The sequence below is a fragment of the Cetorhinus maximus genome, chromosome 13, assembly GCF_964194155.1.
Source record: "Cetorhinus maximus chromosome 13, sCetMax3.hap1.1, whole genome shotgun sequence".
NCBI lineage: Eukaryota > Metazoa > Chordata > Chondrichthyes > Lamniformes > Cetorhinidae > Cetorhinus > Cetorhinus maximus.
The window spans coordinates 34,673,852-34,691,476 of record NC_135891.1 but is presented as its reverse complement, the minus strand read 5'-3'; the positions used below and the strand labels follow the sequence as shown (position 1 = coordinate 34,691,476).

Here is a 17,625-nt window from a genome sequence, read left to right as displayed (position 1 = left end):
TGGTTGACTCTTAACTGCCCTCTGAAATGGCTGAGCAAACTCAGTTCAAGGGCAATTAGGGATGGTCAATAAATGCTGGCCTTGCCAGCGATGCTCGTGTCCCATGAAAGATTAAAAATCTCTGGGAGGACAAAATATCAACGGTCAGACCGACAGAAGTTCTAAGTTTCCAACTAGAAATGTTTGTGAATCTCTTCACAAGACTTTTTCAGTTGTGTTTAATCAGATTACAGTAAAATTTGAAATAAACACGGAAAATACTGGAAAAAAAACTCAGCATGTTAGGCAGCATCTGTGTCGAGAAAAAAAAAGAGTTAACGTTTCAGGCCTGTGACCTTTCAGCAAATTGTTGCTAACAATTGTTGCATGTCTCCTCTACATTGGTGAGACCAAATGCAGATTGGGTGATTGCACTGTGGGGGTGAGGCTCAATAAAAACTTCGGGATCAGCACTTGCTCTTTAAATTAGGCACTTCACAGCCTTCTTGACTCAACATTGAGTTCAATAACTTCTGACTGTGAACTTTGTTCCCCCTTTTTTCTTTTCTCTGCTTGTTTTGGTTTTTGTCTTTCAGGCATCAGCAAACCTGCAATGGGCACATCTTTTGTTTCTTAAGTTCTTCTCTTGCCCGCATCACCATTCCCTTTGGCCTGAAGGACAAACTTTTCTGTCAATCAATCTCTCCTGTCTTCACCCGATCACAGACCTTCCTTTGTCCTTGTCCCAACCACCTCTTGCTAAAAATCTATTCGATCTCTAACCTTTTCCAGTTCTGATGAAAGGTTACAGACCTGAAACGTTAACTCTGTTTCTCCTTCTACACAGATGCTGCCTAACCTGCAGAGTTTTTTCCAGCATTTTCTGTTTTATTTTAGACTTCGGGCATCTGCAGTAGATTTTCGATTATAGTAAAATTTGTACTTTTTATGTTTTAAAACTCATCTTGAATTTAATTTGTAGGTAAATGGAAACACACTACTTTAAATATTATTGGTGATTGAATTTGTTTTTACAGCAGATTTTAGCTGCTTATCATTGTTAGTTTGCTCTGAGCGAGTATGAATTTGAGGAGGTAATTTTATATTTTGTGTTACTTGTGGATGTGTAATGTTGCTTTGGAGATGGGGGTTTGAGGAGAAATTTCACAGAGCTTTATCATTTCAGGTTTTACCTGGAGAAATCTAGTATGTTCTAACAAGTCTCTAATAGGACTAGTTGTCCTAGGTATGTAGAAGGGGTGGATGTAGTAGCCTTTAATTGGTTTTTCCACCCTTTTTTTGGGTTAATTTGTCTGAATTTGATGGCAGAACCATTCCAGTTTACATATTTAGTATTGTGATTTTATGCCAAGATGGAATATAAAATGTAAGTATTCTATTGAAGAATGTGCATGTTCTATAATTGAAACTAGTCAAGTTTTGGGTTATCTGACGGGGCATATGGTATGGATTTAATGTCCACAGCATATGGTGCTGTTTGTAGCTTCCACTTGAAAAAGTGTCCCAAGCTGACTGAGACTTGAATCTGTGCTGGATGAAGTGTAGCAGCACCATAGAAAAAGAAGAGAGACAGAGTACCTGGCCTGGCTCACCACTGCCCTATTGCAACACAGCTAAGATCAGAAGTCTGATGTGCAGGAATGGAATGAAGGGTGTGAACCACCACCTGCAACCCTAAAGAGCAGTCCATCAGAACAATGCCACACAACTTTTTGATTGGCAAATGTGGCTAAAAGAAGTTGAAGGTGACTTGGTATGAGGGAAATCAGGAAATAATGTTCTTAAGCATAAGCGTGAAAATGTTAGTGTATTTTTTCCGATGTGTAAAACAAAATAATTTATTGAATGCCTAGGCTCAGCCAAGCTTGCAAGCCTATTCTTTGCATATCTTAACTTATCAAAATAATTAAGACACAAGTGAAATAGTCTAATACAGTATGAATTCGCATCTTTATCTGCTTCGGCTTTCTGGAATATTGTGGCTACTTTAGGTAGTTGGTAGAGTGTGACATTAATCATTGCATTAGCAGTGGAGTATTTCCTGAAATTAACTAAAATGTACACTAACTTGAGAATGAGCAAAAGTGGATATTTATCTATGAACATTGAATTTCAGAATTTGGTATGATTTAGTTAATCTACAATGAGTACTGCACATCTTTTTTGATCAGTTATTTTACTCATCCATTTATAAGTGTAGGGTAGTGTTTCCCAAACTATTTTCCATTATGGCCCCATTTTAACACTTGAAAGTTCATGTGACTTGAGATGCCAACAAAAACAAAACAGCAGTAAAGCAGCATAGTAACATTCAGTATGTAATTATTAAAGTTCTCATATAGATCAACACACAATCCATCATATAAATATGAAAATCTGTGATGTAAAATACTTCTTAAGGATGATATTCACCAGACCGTTACTTCATCTCAGCCACTCCAGCTCATGGACCTGGACCAGGAAGGAGCAGAAGCACAGATGAGCGTCTTGAGTGGATGATTTTGGAGCTCAGGTCATTCTGAAGTGCCTGGATGATGGGGTTATGCTCAGGCAGGCTGCAGTTGAGCAGCAGAGCCATTGCCCCGAGGTTCATGGTCAGGTCCGAGCTTCGAGACTCAGTGAAGCATCTGCATGCAGGTGCATGTGGCCCGGGGAGAGAGACCGAAAGATGAGCAGGGCAAGGGCAGGGCCAGATGTCATGTGATCCTTGGTGCTGATGCAGGGCACAGTCTGGGATCTTGTGACTCCATTCGCTCTTTCTGTGACCCCACTTGGAACAGTGAACCAAAATTTGGGAACCACTGGTCTAGGATAAAAGCAGACGAGGTGGTCCAGGATTTCTGTTATGAATGTTATGGCACAGCCTATGGTAAATGCTGAGTTGTTCAAATCCCAGAGAGAACTCTGGAGCCACAACTATTTTTGCAATTTCTATGTTTTAAGATGCAGGCTTTGAATTCAGTAGTAATAAGACCACTGAGCCTTATTGGCTTTTATAAAACAAGATTAAACATTTATTAATAAGAGAAATGATTTTAAGCACATATATATATCTACAAATTACTACTATAATAACTTCTAAATCCCCTAATTAATCTGACTCCCAGTTCCACCTCCGTTAAGGCAACGGTAAGACACACAGATTTTTAAAAGACGCAGGCAAAGAAACATAACACCCTGAACAATCCAATTCAAAGTGAGTTTTCTTAACTTCAGTTCTTTGTAGACAGAAGCTTGAGGCATAGATACTGAAGGCTTTTCACACTTGTTAGATCTTAAAATGCCTGTCTTTACACACAGCCTTATCTCCTTTAGACATATTTTCCCCTTTGAATGCAAATTCCCATTGTTTCACTATGCCTTTGGGCGTTACCTCCCTTATCATAAAAAATTATCACAGTATCAATTTACCAGTAATTTTGATTTTTGGGAAAAATAAACACACTTTCTGAAATTCACCAGACTAGGTGAATTTCACTCCTCCTTCGTAAAGAATCTAGTCTGGTTTATTTAAAAATGCAAATGTTCTTTTACACCTTACATTTTAAACTTTCCCCATGTTTACCTACTTAGCACAACCTAGTTTATCTTCTAATACATCAAAGCCTTCAGACCATCTGCCTTTAATCCAATTAATTCTCTCATATATATACACACACACATATAGACACAGATTTTACAATAAATTCCAATAACATTATTCTATCTTCCTGACAATGAAACATGTGGATGTGACAGCTTTTCTAGGCTTCTTGATTTTTAGAGGCTCAGTGTAGTCCAATCCATGCAATGAAAAGCTCTATTTTTATGTCCTATCACATCTCTTGTGTCCATTTACAGTTAATTACTTCCAAGTGCAGCAAGCTGTTACATTGACCAACATGATGGATACTTGGTGCACAACTATGAGATGTAATACCTGCTGACCTTTTTTTGGTATTGTTTGAGGGACGAATGGTGGCCAGGAGACCAAGAGGGCTCCTTGTTCCTCAAGAAATGGTATAGAATCATAGGAACTAATGAGAGCAGTCAGGGTCTCAATTTAATGTTCCAACTGTCCATTTTTTCCCATGATTCCTTAGTTGAGCACTTTTTTTTTACCTTGAAGATTTTCAAATGTAAAACCTATGAACCAGCACAATCAGGTAGTATTTTATAATGTAATTTAAATATAAAAATTGTATTAAAAAATTCTTGAAGAATTTAAGAGTGATAATGTGGTGCAATTGTATTAATACAGTTGAAAATGGATTTATCACGAAAAATGAGCATTTTAAAATCATGTCTAATGCACCATCTGTGTATAACCCAATTTGAAAATGAGTTAAATGATTCTGTTTAGTTGTTTAATTAATGTGCACCAGTGAAACAAGTATAATCAGCTTCTGAGTGATAAATAAACCTTAATTTTGAGCCTCCTTGAAGGCCTACACACAGGCATGATGAGTGGTAGCTTGCCTTGGTGACTAACTCATGCTGGGAGAGCGGCCGGTTCTGTGATGCAGCCGGCTTGCAGTGCAATATCTTTTTCAACTAGCATAAGATTGTGGAAACTAGATTTACGCTGAATGTAATTTGCTCTTGAAATTGCTCTCTCTCATGGCTGATTTCAGGTGAATCATACCAAATAATCCAGCAGAAACAACAAGACATTGAGTTTAAGTGCAAACAAATGAGTGGAATTCAACCAATGAGTTATGTGGAGAAAAGCATTGGTGCAGACTTATTTGCTGTCTGCTCTGTTTTGCTGTTGTAATATTCTGTGACGTAAGAGTTCATACTTTTCATAATTATAAAACCATTGTTCATATTAGTATTGTTATCTATGTTTCAGTTACCTGACTAACTATTGTAATAGCTGTTGCTGTTTTTGATGAGTTTCAACTCATGCAATCACATGTCAACAATTCCAACTTGGCGTTCATACTGCTTTTAACCCTTGTGCTGCTTAGACATGGTAATGCTGAAGTGGTTGCCCCTGAACAGACCCATGTGCTCTTACTGCTCTGTTGAAACCCTTCAGAGGCATAACGCTACATTATCACCATTGTTTGGGTCTATGCTACTTAAATGTCAAAACTATGAAATGATCCTTTTATAGGTGTGCGTAAGTAGTTTTGTATTTTGGTTTTTACATGGTAGCTGAAAATTTTCTGGTTTTTGAAACATTTTTCCCAGTTATTCTTTGCTGATGGCCCCGTCTTCTTTAAATGCCAACTGCATAAACTTTTTTTTCCAAAAGAGCTTGTTGTTTGTTTCTCAAGATTCACATTGACCTTGCACATTGATTTTTGTTGCAATAAAGGTTGAAAGAAGTTGTACTTTTTTTCTCAATTTCTCCGATATCTCTTCCAATAAGTTACCATGATAACTGAGGTTTCTTATTCATGACAATCTTTGGCCTGCGTGATGTATTCTTTCCAGATTCTGCTAAAATGTCAGGTCTACTCATGATATTTTCCATTCAAGATTTGCTATTTCCATCATTTTAGCTTTTAGCAGTATAGCCTTTCTGTGTCCTCCTTAACTATCACTAAAGATTGTGTGCATTGGTGTATGGCAGGAACTGATTTGGCTGTTCAGCTCCTGTGATCTGACATTGCAGTCACTGACCAAATAAATAAAGGTCATTTGGTCAAGATACTGGAGAATGACTGGGCCTATGCAACTGTATCCGAATAAGGAGTTAGTGTCTTGAGGGAAGAGAATTGGCAAGCAGAAACTTGTCTGCACTTAATGGCTTGGTGAATCTTTTTTTTTCATTCATGGGATGTGGGTTTCGCTGGCTGGGTCAGCATTTATTGCCCACCCCTAGTTGCCCTTGAGAAGGTGGTGGTGAGCTTCCTTCTTAAACCGCTGCAGTCCACGTGGTGTAGGTACACCAACAGTTCGGAAGGGAGTTCCAGGATTTTGACCCAGCGTCAGTGAATGAACGGCGATATGTTTCCAAGTCAGGGTGGTGAGTGACTTGGAGAGGCACTTCCAGGTGGTGGTGTTCCCACCTATATGCTGCCCTTGTCCTTCCAGATGGTCGTGGTCGTGGGTTTGGAAGGTGCTGTTAAAGGAGCCTTGGTGAATTCCTGCAGTGCATCTTGTAGATGCTACACGCTGCTGCGGCTGTGTGTCAGTAGTGGAGGGAGTGAATGTTTGTGGATGTGGTGCCAATCAAGCGGGCTGCTTTGTCCTGGATGGTGTCAAGCTTCTTGAGTGTTGTGGGAGCTGCACTCATTCAGGCAAGTGAGGAGTATTCCATCACACTCCTGACTTGTGCCTTGTAGATGGTGGACAGGCTTTGGGGTGTCAGGAGGTGGGTTACTTGTCACACAATCCCTAGCCTCTGACCTGCCCTTGTAGCCACAGTATTTATATGGCTAGTCCAGTTCAGTTTCTGGTCAATGGTAATCTCCAGGATGTTGATAGTGGGGGATTCAGTGATGGTAATGCCATTGAACATCAAGGGTCGATGGTTGGATTCTCTCTTGTTGGGGATGGTCATTGCCTGACACTTGTGTGGCGCGAATGTTACTTGCCACTTGTCAGCCCAAGCCTGGATATTGTCCAGGTCTTGCTGCATTTGGACATGGACTGCTTCAGTATCTGAGGAGTCGTGAATGGTGTTGAACGTTACAATCATCAGCAAACATCCATTTCTGACCTTATGATGGAAGGAAGGTCATTGATGAAGCAGCTGAAGATGGTTGGGCCGAGGAAAGGACCTTGAGGAACTCCTGTGGTGATGTTCTGGAGCTGAGATGACTGACCTCCAACAACCACAACCATATTCCTTTGTGCTAGGTATGACTCCAACCAGTGGAGTTTACCCCCTGATTCCCATTGACTCCAGTTTTGCTAGGGCTCCTTGATGCCACACTCTGTCAAATGCTGCCTTGGTATCAAGGGCAGTCACTCTCACCTCACCTTGGGAGTTCAGCTCTTTTGTCCATGTTTGAATCAAGGCTTTAATGAAGTCAGGAGCTGAGTGGCCCGGGCGGAACCCAAACTGGGCATCATTGAGCAAGTTATTGCAAGTGCCGTTTGATAGTACTGTTGATGACCCCCTTCCATTACTTTACTGATGATGGAGAGTAGACTGATGGGGCGGTAATTGGCCGGGTTGGATTTGTCCCGCTTTTTGTGTACAAGACATAACTGGGCAATTTTCCACATAGCCGGGTAGATACCAGTGTTGTAGCTGTACTGGAACAACTTGGATAGGGGCGTGGCAAGTTCTGGAGCACAAGTCTTCAGTACTATTGCTAGAATATTGTCAGGGCCCATAGCCTTTGCAGTATCCAGTGCCTTCAGCCGTTTCTTGATGTCACGTGGAGTGAATCGAGTTGGCTGAAGACTAGCATCTGTGATGCTGGGGACCTCTGGAGGAGGCCGAGATGGATCATCCACTCAGCACTTCTGGCTGAAGATTGTATCAAATGCTTCAACCTTATCTTTTGCACTTAAGTGCTGGGCTCCTCCACTTGTTGAAGAGGGTGATATTTGTGGAGCCTCTTCCTCCAGTTAGTTGTGAATGGTGGTGGACAATTAAACGACTGGATGAAGCAGGACTGCAGAGCTTAGATCTGATCCGTTGGTTGTGGGATCGCTTAGATCTGTCTATCACTTGTTGCTTATGCTGTTTGGCATGCAAGTAGTCCTGTTATAGCTTCACCAGGTTGGCGCCTCATTTTTAGGTTTGCCTGGTGCTGCTCCTGGCATGCCCTCCGGCACTCATCATTGAACCAGGGTTGATCCCCTGGCTTGATGGTAATGGTAGAGTGGGGGATATGTCGGGCCATGAGGTTACAGATTGTGTTCAAGTACAATTCTGCTGCTGATGGCCCACAGTGCCTCATTGATGTCCAGTCTTGAGTTGCTGGATCTGTTCGAAATCTATCCCATTTTGCCTTGGTAGTGCCACACAGCACGATGGGAGGGTAACCTCAGTGTGAAGGCGGGACTTCATCTCCACAATGACTGTGCGGTGGTCACTCCTACTGATACTGTCATGGACAGATGCATCTGCGGCAGGCAGGTTGGTGAGGATGAGGTCAACTATGTTTTTCCCTCCTGTTGGTTCCCTCACCACCTGCCGCAGACCCAGTCTAGCAGCTATGTCATTTATGACTCGGCCAGCTCGGTCAGTAGTGGTGCTACCGAGCCACTCTTAGTGATGGATATTGAAGTCCCCCACCCAGAGTACATTCTGTGCCCTTGCCACCCTCAGTGCTTCTTCCAAGTGGTGTTCAACATGGAGGAGCACTGATTCATCAGCTGAGAGAGGGCGGGACATGGTAATCAGCAGGAGGTTTCCTTGCTCATGTTTGACCTGATGCCATGAGACTTTGTGGGGTCTGGAGTCCATGTTGAGGACTCCCAGGCAACTCCCTCCTGTCTGTATATCACTGTGCCACCACTTCTGCTGGGCCTGTCCTGCTGGTGGGCAGGACATAACCAGTGATGGTGATGGTGGTGTCTGTCAGGTATGATTCTGTGAGGATGACTGTGTTAGGCTGTTGCTTGAATTGTTTGTGAGACAGCTCTCCCCATTTAGGCAGATGTTAGTCAGGAGGACTTTGCAGGGTTGACAGGGCTGAGGTTGCTTTTGTCGTTTCCAGTGCTGAATGCAGTGCCGGGTGGTCCGCCCAGTTTCATGACTTTTTTGTGTAGGTTTGCTAGACCATTTCAGAGGGCATGTAAGAGTCCACCATTGCTGTGGGTCTGGAGTCATGCGTAGGCCAGATCAGGTAAGGACGACAGATTTCCTTCTCTAAAAGACATTAGTGAGCCAGATGGGTTGTTAACAACAATCGACAGTGGTTCCATGGTCATTGTTAGACTTCTAATTTTTGTTGAATCCAAATTCCACCATCTGCCATGGCGGGATTCAAACCTGGGCCCCCAGAGCATTTTCCTGGGTGTCTGGATCACTAGTCCAGCGACAATACCACCGTGCCATTACCTCCCCCTTTTTGCTATATATTTTTTGGTTCTGCCACTGTCACGATTATGACTTGGTGAGTTTCTCCAGTTCTTTCCTTCATTGGTGATGACTAGAAAATGTATTTTTCAAGGATATTGCTGTTTAACTTCTGCATCCTAAATCCATATAAGGAATTGAGCCAAGGAAAAATCCTGTCTTGTGTGCATTCTTGTGCTGAATAGTGCAGCTCTTGGTATAACTGTTCCATGGCTGCTTCCCTAGACTTTATTTTCATATGTATGGCTTTAATTTTATATTGTGACAACCTATAAAACATAAGAAATTGATGATTTTAAATTGACTTGTTCATTTCTGCCATTGACTTATGGACCCAGAAAATGTTGAATTATATTACTAATGTGAACCTAATCCAAACTGAAGTCAACCATTTGTTCTAAATGGCCACTGTGCTGGTCTGACTGAATGTGACCTGAAGGACTGGTCCTTTATATTAGTTCATAACATTTACTAGGCTCCTGTGTACTTGATGTCCGTTTGGAGTATTTTTGCAAAGGTGTAACAGTTGAACGTAGAAATGCAGAATGTTTGCGGCACAGAAAGAGGCATTAGGCCCATGGTGACTATGCCAGCGATCATTTTGGGAAGCTTTTACAGTACACTTGTCTTGTAAATTTGTTTGAAGCACTGTTTTTGAACGATGTCCATGTGCCACTTAACTATAGATAGTAACTCTGTGATTTTTTTTTCTTCAACAGAAGAAATAAAAGCTGAAATAGAGAAACAAAGGTAGGAAATGCAGTTTCTATTACTTCTGAAAATTGTCATGTATCTAGTTTATTGTTTCACAGATGTGGGTGTCAGTTACTTGACTTGATACGGCAGTAAATGACACTTTGTTCCAAAAAAAGCACCAAACATTAACCTTTCGTACGATTTCACTAGGGATAGAAATATATATATACTTGAAATAAACCCTTGATTTATTTTTACATAATACAATCAAGTTGGCAGTACAGCAATATTTTTATATTGCCACGACTCACTGAGGATAGTGCGCTGCAATACCAAACCCCACTGCTCCCCAAACGGCAACAAATGTGAAAAGTTTGATCAAACCACCTTATTGCTAATTTAGGTTAACAGTTTACGAGCACCAGGTTTGTAAACTTAATAAGTAAATGGCTGTTTATTGAACAAATTGTCTTTAACCAGAGGCAAAAGAAAGAAATATGAACTGCTAATCTCTAACTCCCTCTAACATAAACCCTACCCCTTCTTAAATCCCTATACACACACATACAAGACACACAAAAACATGGATTTTAAGGGTGGGATAAAACAGTTCAATCGCACCAATTCCAGAGTGCACAATTCAATTGGTTGATTTTGATCGATGTCTTCCAAATTCCTTTCATTTCTTTATTGATGACACAATGTGGTCTTCTGGTACTTTCAGTCTTCAATTCACTGGTTGAGCACTTGCTTTTCAATGTATCTAACAGTGATTTTCCCCCTTTCCTCTTGACAGAGGTTTTTCAGAGAGAGGGAGAGAGAGCAGGTTATAGAGATAGGAGGGGAAAAAAACAGGCAGCTATTATTGTAGAATTATTGGAATCTTGGACACACAGGAGAAAGAGGCTTTAGGTTTTTTCTCTTGTCAGGCTAGGAGCTTTTTGCTGCACTGCTCTCTCACAAACCCTGGTCACCTGGTTAGGAGCCAATTAAAATGTTGTTGCCATGCAGTTCCACGTTAGACCGGATTCTTGCTCGGCACCATCTTGTCTTTTTGCCACACTCTGTTCCAGGACACCAACATTGTATATATCCTCACACTGTTCCAGTAGACATGCCTTTCAAACTGCAGCCATTGTAATTTTAGTTCACAGTCCAATAGAAATGAAAAAATAAAAAGATATGTTCTTTACAATATTGTAACAGGTCCAAGTTAATTAGAAGAACATGAAGATTCCTGTACGTGGTGTGACATGTTGGAAGAAAGTTAGTTTTTGTGTCAGTGGCTAATGTATGTTAATTCCCAGTTAATTGATTTCTAATATTGTTTTTTACTGTTTTGTGGAGCTGCTGGAAAATGGACCTGTTGCAAGATTCTTTGCCCATTTCTTCACATTGTGCTTTGACTCATTTGGACTAATTTTTCTCTATAGAGCCGGAGACAAAAATGTCTCTGCAGCACCAAAGGCAAACTTCATTGAGGCTGATAAGTACTTTCTTCCATTTGAGTTGGCCTGTCAATCAAAATCCCCTCGAATTATCAGCACATCTTTGGACTGCTTGCAGGTGTGTAAAATTGCTTGATGAAACACGTTCCTTAATGTTGTTGCAAATAAAATGTTGAACTGTAAGTGTCAAATTCTTCAAACCTGACTTATTTGTTCCTTCCTTCTCCCTGACTATTACTCATTTGTCACTTTTAGGTTTCCCTCCACAAAAGAAACACTGATTGTTCACTGCTGTAGAGTGTAAGGTTTGTAAACACTCCACAATCCTCTGGCAATAATGTCTTAAATCAGCCTCATGGAAGTTGCATGGGATTAGCATAGTCCTGTTTGCCTTGCTCTTTGCAAGACCTGGAATTGCACCACCAGGTGTCCTTCTCATAAGTTTAATAAATTTAAATTCGTCTATCAAAAATGTTCTTGAAATTGAATTCAACAGTGGGTTAATATCAAGAAGAGGATTTGTTTGAAAAGCGTTAGGAAACGGAGATGGTTGAGGTAAATTATATGTGTACTTGGGTGTTGGGAATAAGGTATATCTTTAAGTTTTAGTTTAATTGACTTTTTTTCTCTTTGGGTTAAAAGGTGAAGGGATCTAGTTTCAATTTCGAGTGGAGACAGCAGGTCTAAAGCTGTACAGCTGCATTTCTAATGAATTTTACAACTCTTGGGGAGAAGTTAAAGCAAACACAAGTGGAAAAAACTGTGCTGTTGCCTAGCAACAAGGGTCCAGAGAGGCAGGACACACACACATACGCACACTGAACGCATTTTGAGTTCAGTTGGAAGAAGGTGCCAGGACAAGAAAAAGGACTGATAGCAGGTTTCAAACTGAAGAATAAAGTCTTCAAAATCCAGGAGAGTGAACAGGAGAAAGTCCCAAGAAGACCTGATAGTCAAAAGAAGGAACTTGGGAACGGTCCTGTTAAGTGAACTTAGAGTGAGGAGCAGAGGAAAGCTTCAAGCTTAAAGAGAAGAAAGCTGCAGGAAGCAGATTCAAAGTGATGTAGGCTTGTGAGAAGTCACAAGGTCCAAAGAGACAGCTGAAGGTCTGTAACTCTTTACTATGGGCATGTGAAGCAGTGGTGTACTGTTGATGGCTGAATCGATAAGAGACATTGCATGGAAGAAGGCTTCAATGCATGTTGTGACCCAGGGGAGAGGAACATTGGAAGGACAGTTTGAAACTCTGGAGGTGGACCCTGCAGAAGGCATCTGAAAGAAAGCGTTGGTTTGGGAGAAGATTCCACAGCGAGTTCTTGGAGAGTGGAGATTGGAAAGCCTCATGTGAAAGACTGAGTTCAGTGAGATTGATTGGCTCAAGTGTGACTGGTCTCAGGGGGGAGTTGATGAGAGGCCCATAGCATCTGTTTGGGGTAACATCTGTTACTTGGTTTCAGAGTGTGGTGTGTCTGACCACAGGTCACCTATTGGTTTACATGGATTTTATACTTACTGTGAACATTAGTATATAATGTTGCTTTTGTAACTTGTTATCTTACAAATCTGTATATATCTGTAAAGGTATAGCTGTGGTTGAAGGAGTATTGTAATATAGTTCATCTTTTCTTGTTTAATAAATGTTTTATTCTTTTGTTAAAAGTTCATCAGCTGACATCTGTGACTCTGTTCAGTAGCTATCTTCCACGTATCTAAACAAAAAAATAAAAGTTAGGACCTACCAAGCCGGGTTCCACCCTGGGATCAGGCTTGTCCAGTTGGGATCATTATAAAAGAAATCCATGTGTTCAATCCGAATCCAGATGTTTAAACTACTTCTATCAAGGACGTCTCTGATCTTTAGAAAAATGTTTGAATCAAACAGAAGAATATACAGGAAATGTTCTTAGATTCCATTTGATTCATTGTTTTCAGCTGCATTGACATTATCTCTCTCTCTTACGTGTTCAGCTGTTTTTGGGGAATAAATACTTTGCTTTAATATAGATATAAGGGTTCAATATTTTTCCTGAAGACTTTGAAGGTGTTTATGGACCTGCACATGCAAGTGGCTTTGGTCATCCAACCATGTGTTACTCAGCGATTTGCAGTTAGATTTGAAATTAGCAACTATGAACCCAGCTATGCCTGACTCTGACATGTGAGGGTATGGATCTGTTGTCCTGTGAATGGAGGAGGGTATCCAGAAGATTATAGGGACCTGGAACAGACTGCATGCAAGGGTGGTAGAGGCAAAAACTCTGACCATATTTTAAAATTATTTGGATGTTTACTTGAAAAGCTGTGATCTGCAGGACTATGGACCTAGTGCAGGAAGGTAAGAGTAGACTGGGTAGTTCATTGTCAACCACCATGGACACGATGGGCCAAACGTGTCCTGTTAGATTGTAGATTTTCTATGATATACCCTGGTTGAATGCTCATCACAATGCATGGTTTTATTTGTAATTTTTCTTTCTCTTATCTGCACCATGCACTTTCCTTCCTTAGCTTTTTAGTGTATCCCTAGTACTTGGTAATTGGTTATTTGCTTCATTTTTATAGCTTGGGATGGCTTCCTTTCAAAAGTTCATTCTTCCTTTCCTGATTTGGAGTCATCCCCAGACTCTCAACAACATTATCTGTTTGTAGCACAGTTGAAATTGTGTTATGATCTCCGTGGAGGCCTTGAACGTTTAACAAGAAATTTGAACTTCCAGTTAATAGCTGAAGGAATGACACAACAAGATTTCACATTTTAGGACTTTACTATAATAAACAAACTAAAAGCACTAATGACTAAACACTACTTTTGCAGGTAGCTTATATTTTGAACTCCAGAACCATACTCTCCCCATTACTTTTAACAGACCAAAAAAAAACTTCACGGGTATACTTTACACAGTCCTTTAGGTAGACATTCAATTTTCCAGGAGCCAGCCCAATGTGATTCTTAGCTCCCGAGGGTTTACTTCTGTTCTTGTCCTTTCTCAGCATGGTATATAATTGCAGAACAGTCCTTCATGGTGAGAGCTTTCCCACAGAATCTCTCTCTCGTGCAAGCTAGGTTAATCTCCCAGCCTCGTTTTAACTTCTCACGACTTTGGTCTTTTCAATCAGAGCATAAGACTCCACTGCGATGAACTGCAGAGACTTTCAGCCTCTAGTTGCTCTCTCTCTCCCAGAGCCTAGCAGACTGGCTGTATCTGAGAGTTTTCAGGGATTTCTTGGAAACCCTTCCCCTCTGAAAACCCATCTCCATAGCAGCATGAATCACATGGGCCTTTTATCCAGGTGGAAATGCTGATTAACTACCCCAATTTTCTTAGCTTGGAAGTAAATGAACAGTTTAAAGCATAACTGTTTATAACTCAACGTTCTCATCTTCCTGAGACTTTGCAGTCTAACCCCTGTAAACACAGATGCTGCTGCCATTGTCTCCAAGTGTGAAAACCTTACACTTACCAGCAAAACAATCTGGGCCTTCCTTTAATCTTGTTGGACAGACTTCCAAACAGGTCACATAAGCCCCTTCATTTTCCCCTAACTTACAAATACAGCCTCAAACATAATAATGTTATAAACCTCATACTTGTAACAAATGGGATGTGGAATATCACTTGTTCAAACTTTTGATTAACCATCCTGGCACAGGTACACTGATGTAAAACATACGCTGATACAGAATTCTGGAGGTATTGTTATGTTTCTTATTAAAGAAAATTGCACAGAAATACCATTGGAACCCATGGCTGTGAACATTACTGTCTACACTTGTATACCAAGCAGAAATACAGTTCTGAGTATTAGAGGTCCAAGAGAACTTTGCACTGATTTAAAATTTCTTTATTAGTATTGCAGCTTGACATTTCAAAAAGATGCATCAGCTGAAAATGATGGGGGTCAAATTGTATTGGCAGGTTTTGGATGCCCCCTTGTGTTACCACTATAGATTTGGGAAAGCACTGTTTATCTCAATGTTTACTAAAATGTGCATTGTTGTGATCTCTTTCTTAGAAGCTGATAGCATATGGACATATCACAGGTAATGCCCCTGACAGCTCGACTGGAAAGAGACTGATTGATAGGATTATTGAAACCATTTGTGGATGTTTCCAAGGAACTCAGACAGATGAAGGAGTTCAGCTTCAGATAATTAAGGTATATTTGACATTTCCACTGATTCTGTTTTGTACAACAGGGAAATTGCAGATCATGTGGCTCTTAGCTCTGAAAAATCTAACACTCATCTTATGATCCTTAAACTTTACATGTTAAACTCTACCAAACAGTTATCGTTGCACCTAGCCACCCACAATGTGTAGGTAGACATTGGTACCTTTTCAGTTTGATTGGTACATCAAAATCAGTTCTGAGTCCATCACTCTTTAAACTTACATTCTAAGTGTCATTTTGGCTCAGTTGATTGCATTCTGACCTATTAGCATTCTGATAATGGGTTCAAATCTCACTTCAGAATCTGAGCATGTACTGCAGAACAAGCCTTGCCCTTAGCTGTACTGGAATAGTTTTGTACAAACTGGCATCTACCTGGCAATGTGGAAGATTGCCCAGTTATGTCCTGTCCATGAAAAGCAGGACAAGTTCAATCAGGCCAGTTACCACCCCATAAGTCTACTCTCAATCATCAAAGTGATGAAGGGAGTCGTCGACAGTGTTATCAACCTGCACTTGCTTGACAATTCTTCATTGGTTGACACAGTGCAACTCACTGGCTAACAGTAGTGTTAATACATTTTCATTTAGAAAAAAATTAAGCTAGCTGAAATCGTCACAAGAGGGGTTGCAGACTCTATGATGGATTTTAAATTGTAATTGCAATAGAATGGAAAGGGTTAAATTGGGGCTGCAGCCAAGAACCTGCAGGTATTTTTGTTAGTGATGGAATTAATCCGACTACTGCTATACTTCATTTCATGTGTCGTAAGGCAACTGAGCATATTGTAGCTGTGTGAAGTTCCAACTCGTTAAAAATGAATGACAGTATATTTCTAAACCACAATATTTTGAAATAAAGAACTAACATTAAATTATTAAATAATGATGTAATATTTTGAGCAGATGGACCCTGCATGAAAAATGTATACGGCAGTGAAATCTCTGTACAATAGTCTGAAAATGATAAGGGGATGATGCTAAGGAAAATCAAATTATATTGAAAGTATTAAACTGAGTGCAGTTTCCATGAAGTGGACTTTTTTTCACTGCTTGTTTATCTGTTGCTCATCATTTTAGGCACTGCTCACTGCTGTGACTTCATCTCACATTGAAATCCATGAAGGAACAATTTTGCAGACTGTCCGGACCTGCTATAATATCTACCTAGCTAGTAAAAATCTGATCAATCAAACTACAGCAAAAGCTACTCTCACACAGATGCTCAATGTTATATTTACAAAGATGGAAAACCAAGTGGTATGTATTTAAAATAAAAATTCAGTTTAGGATGTCAAGTTTATTTTATGCCTGGCAGCTTTGTTGCTGAAGGCAGTAGATGACAGCTCTGCAGAGCAGAAGGTGATAGCTTTGAACAATGGTCTGTATTGAATTATTGATCTCAATAGATTGGCTACATTGGCCTCACTGCTCTTGATTAAAGAGGGAGAAAAATTTGCCAGAGTTTTCTTCTGGATCGCTGCAGTATATGCTATATTTCAGAAAACCACATAGTTAAGGATAGAACTTGAGCCAATCTTTACACACTTTTATAAGCTTTTGTTTACCAGCATGCACCAGATTCATTCTGTTCTTCTTTATGGGAGCATAAGTGAAAGCACCTGCGTACAATTAATTTGATCTGTTTTTGAAAATTAGACTTTATATGTACAACAATTTCAAAACAAATTTCATAGAATTGATTAAGTTAGTTGTAATAAGTACAAAATGCAATACTTAGCAAAAGCAATGGAAACTGTCATTTCCGGTTGACTGTGATGCTGTCTCTTGTTGACTGAAGTGTTTTCTTCTTTCTTGATGTTGCGTGCCTAGCTACTGAAAGTTGTTGCTTGTTAACCCTTGCAAGCCACTACCTCGATGCATGGTCAGTAGTATCCTTTAGTTCTGGTTGGCTGAAGCAGCACATGTTCAGTCCCTGAATGGTTAAGTGGTGTATGATCCATGTCTGATTGATCTCTTAAGGGTGATGGTCACCTTGCTGATATCACTTATTAACTCCTTCCCTAAGACGTCAGTCACTTGTGGGAATATGCTTCTCTTTATAGCTTTTCCCTGTTATTTTATTAAGTTTATATTGTCCACTAAGATAACAAGGCACCACAAGATAATTTGTGTGTCTGATTATTTGTGATAAGAGTATGCCTGGTCTCACTTCCTCATGATTGATGCTCTGGGCTCATCGTCCCAAAAGACTTAATTGATACATCTTTGACGTTTTGGAAATTTCAGACACCTATATGTAACTTCTTAATGACTGCTGATGCGTGAAGCAAGTTATTTAACAACATAACTAAAACTCCAAGAGGTACACAG

The 17,625-nt window shown here is 40.3% G+C and overlaps 1 protein-coding gene across 1 annotated transcript in view; it reads left to right on the top strand.

Moving 5' to 3' along the window:
* Positions 1-17,625, top strand: part of LOC144688541 (brefeldin A-inhibited guanine nucleotide-exchange protein 2-like) — a 110,750-nt gene that overhangs the window by 23,580 nt on the left and 69,545 nt on the right. Inside the window, exons 2-5 of the mRNA XM_078555252.1 lie at positions 9,694-9,724; positions 11,104-11,236; positions 15,133-15,276; positions 16,372-16,551. Coding sequence (XP_078411378.1) covers positions 9,694-9,724; positions 11,104-11,236; positions 15,133-15,276; positions 16,372-16,551 — 488 coding nt within the window. The remainder of the gene's footprint in view (positions 1-9,693; positions 9,725-11,103; positions 11,237-15,132; positions 15,277-16,371; positions 16,552-17,625) is intronic.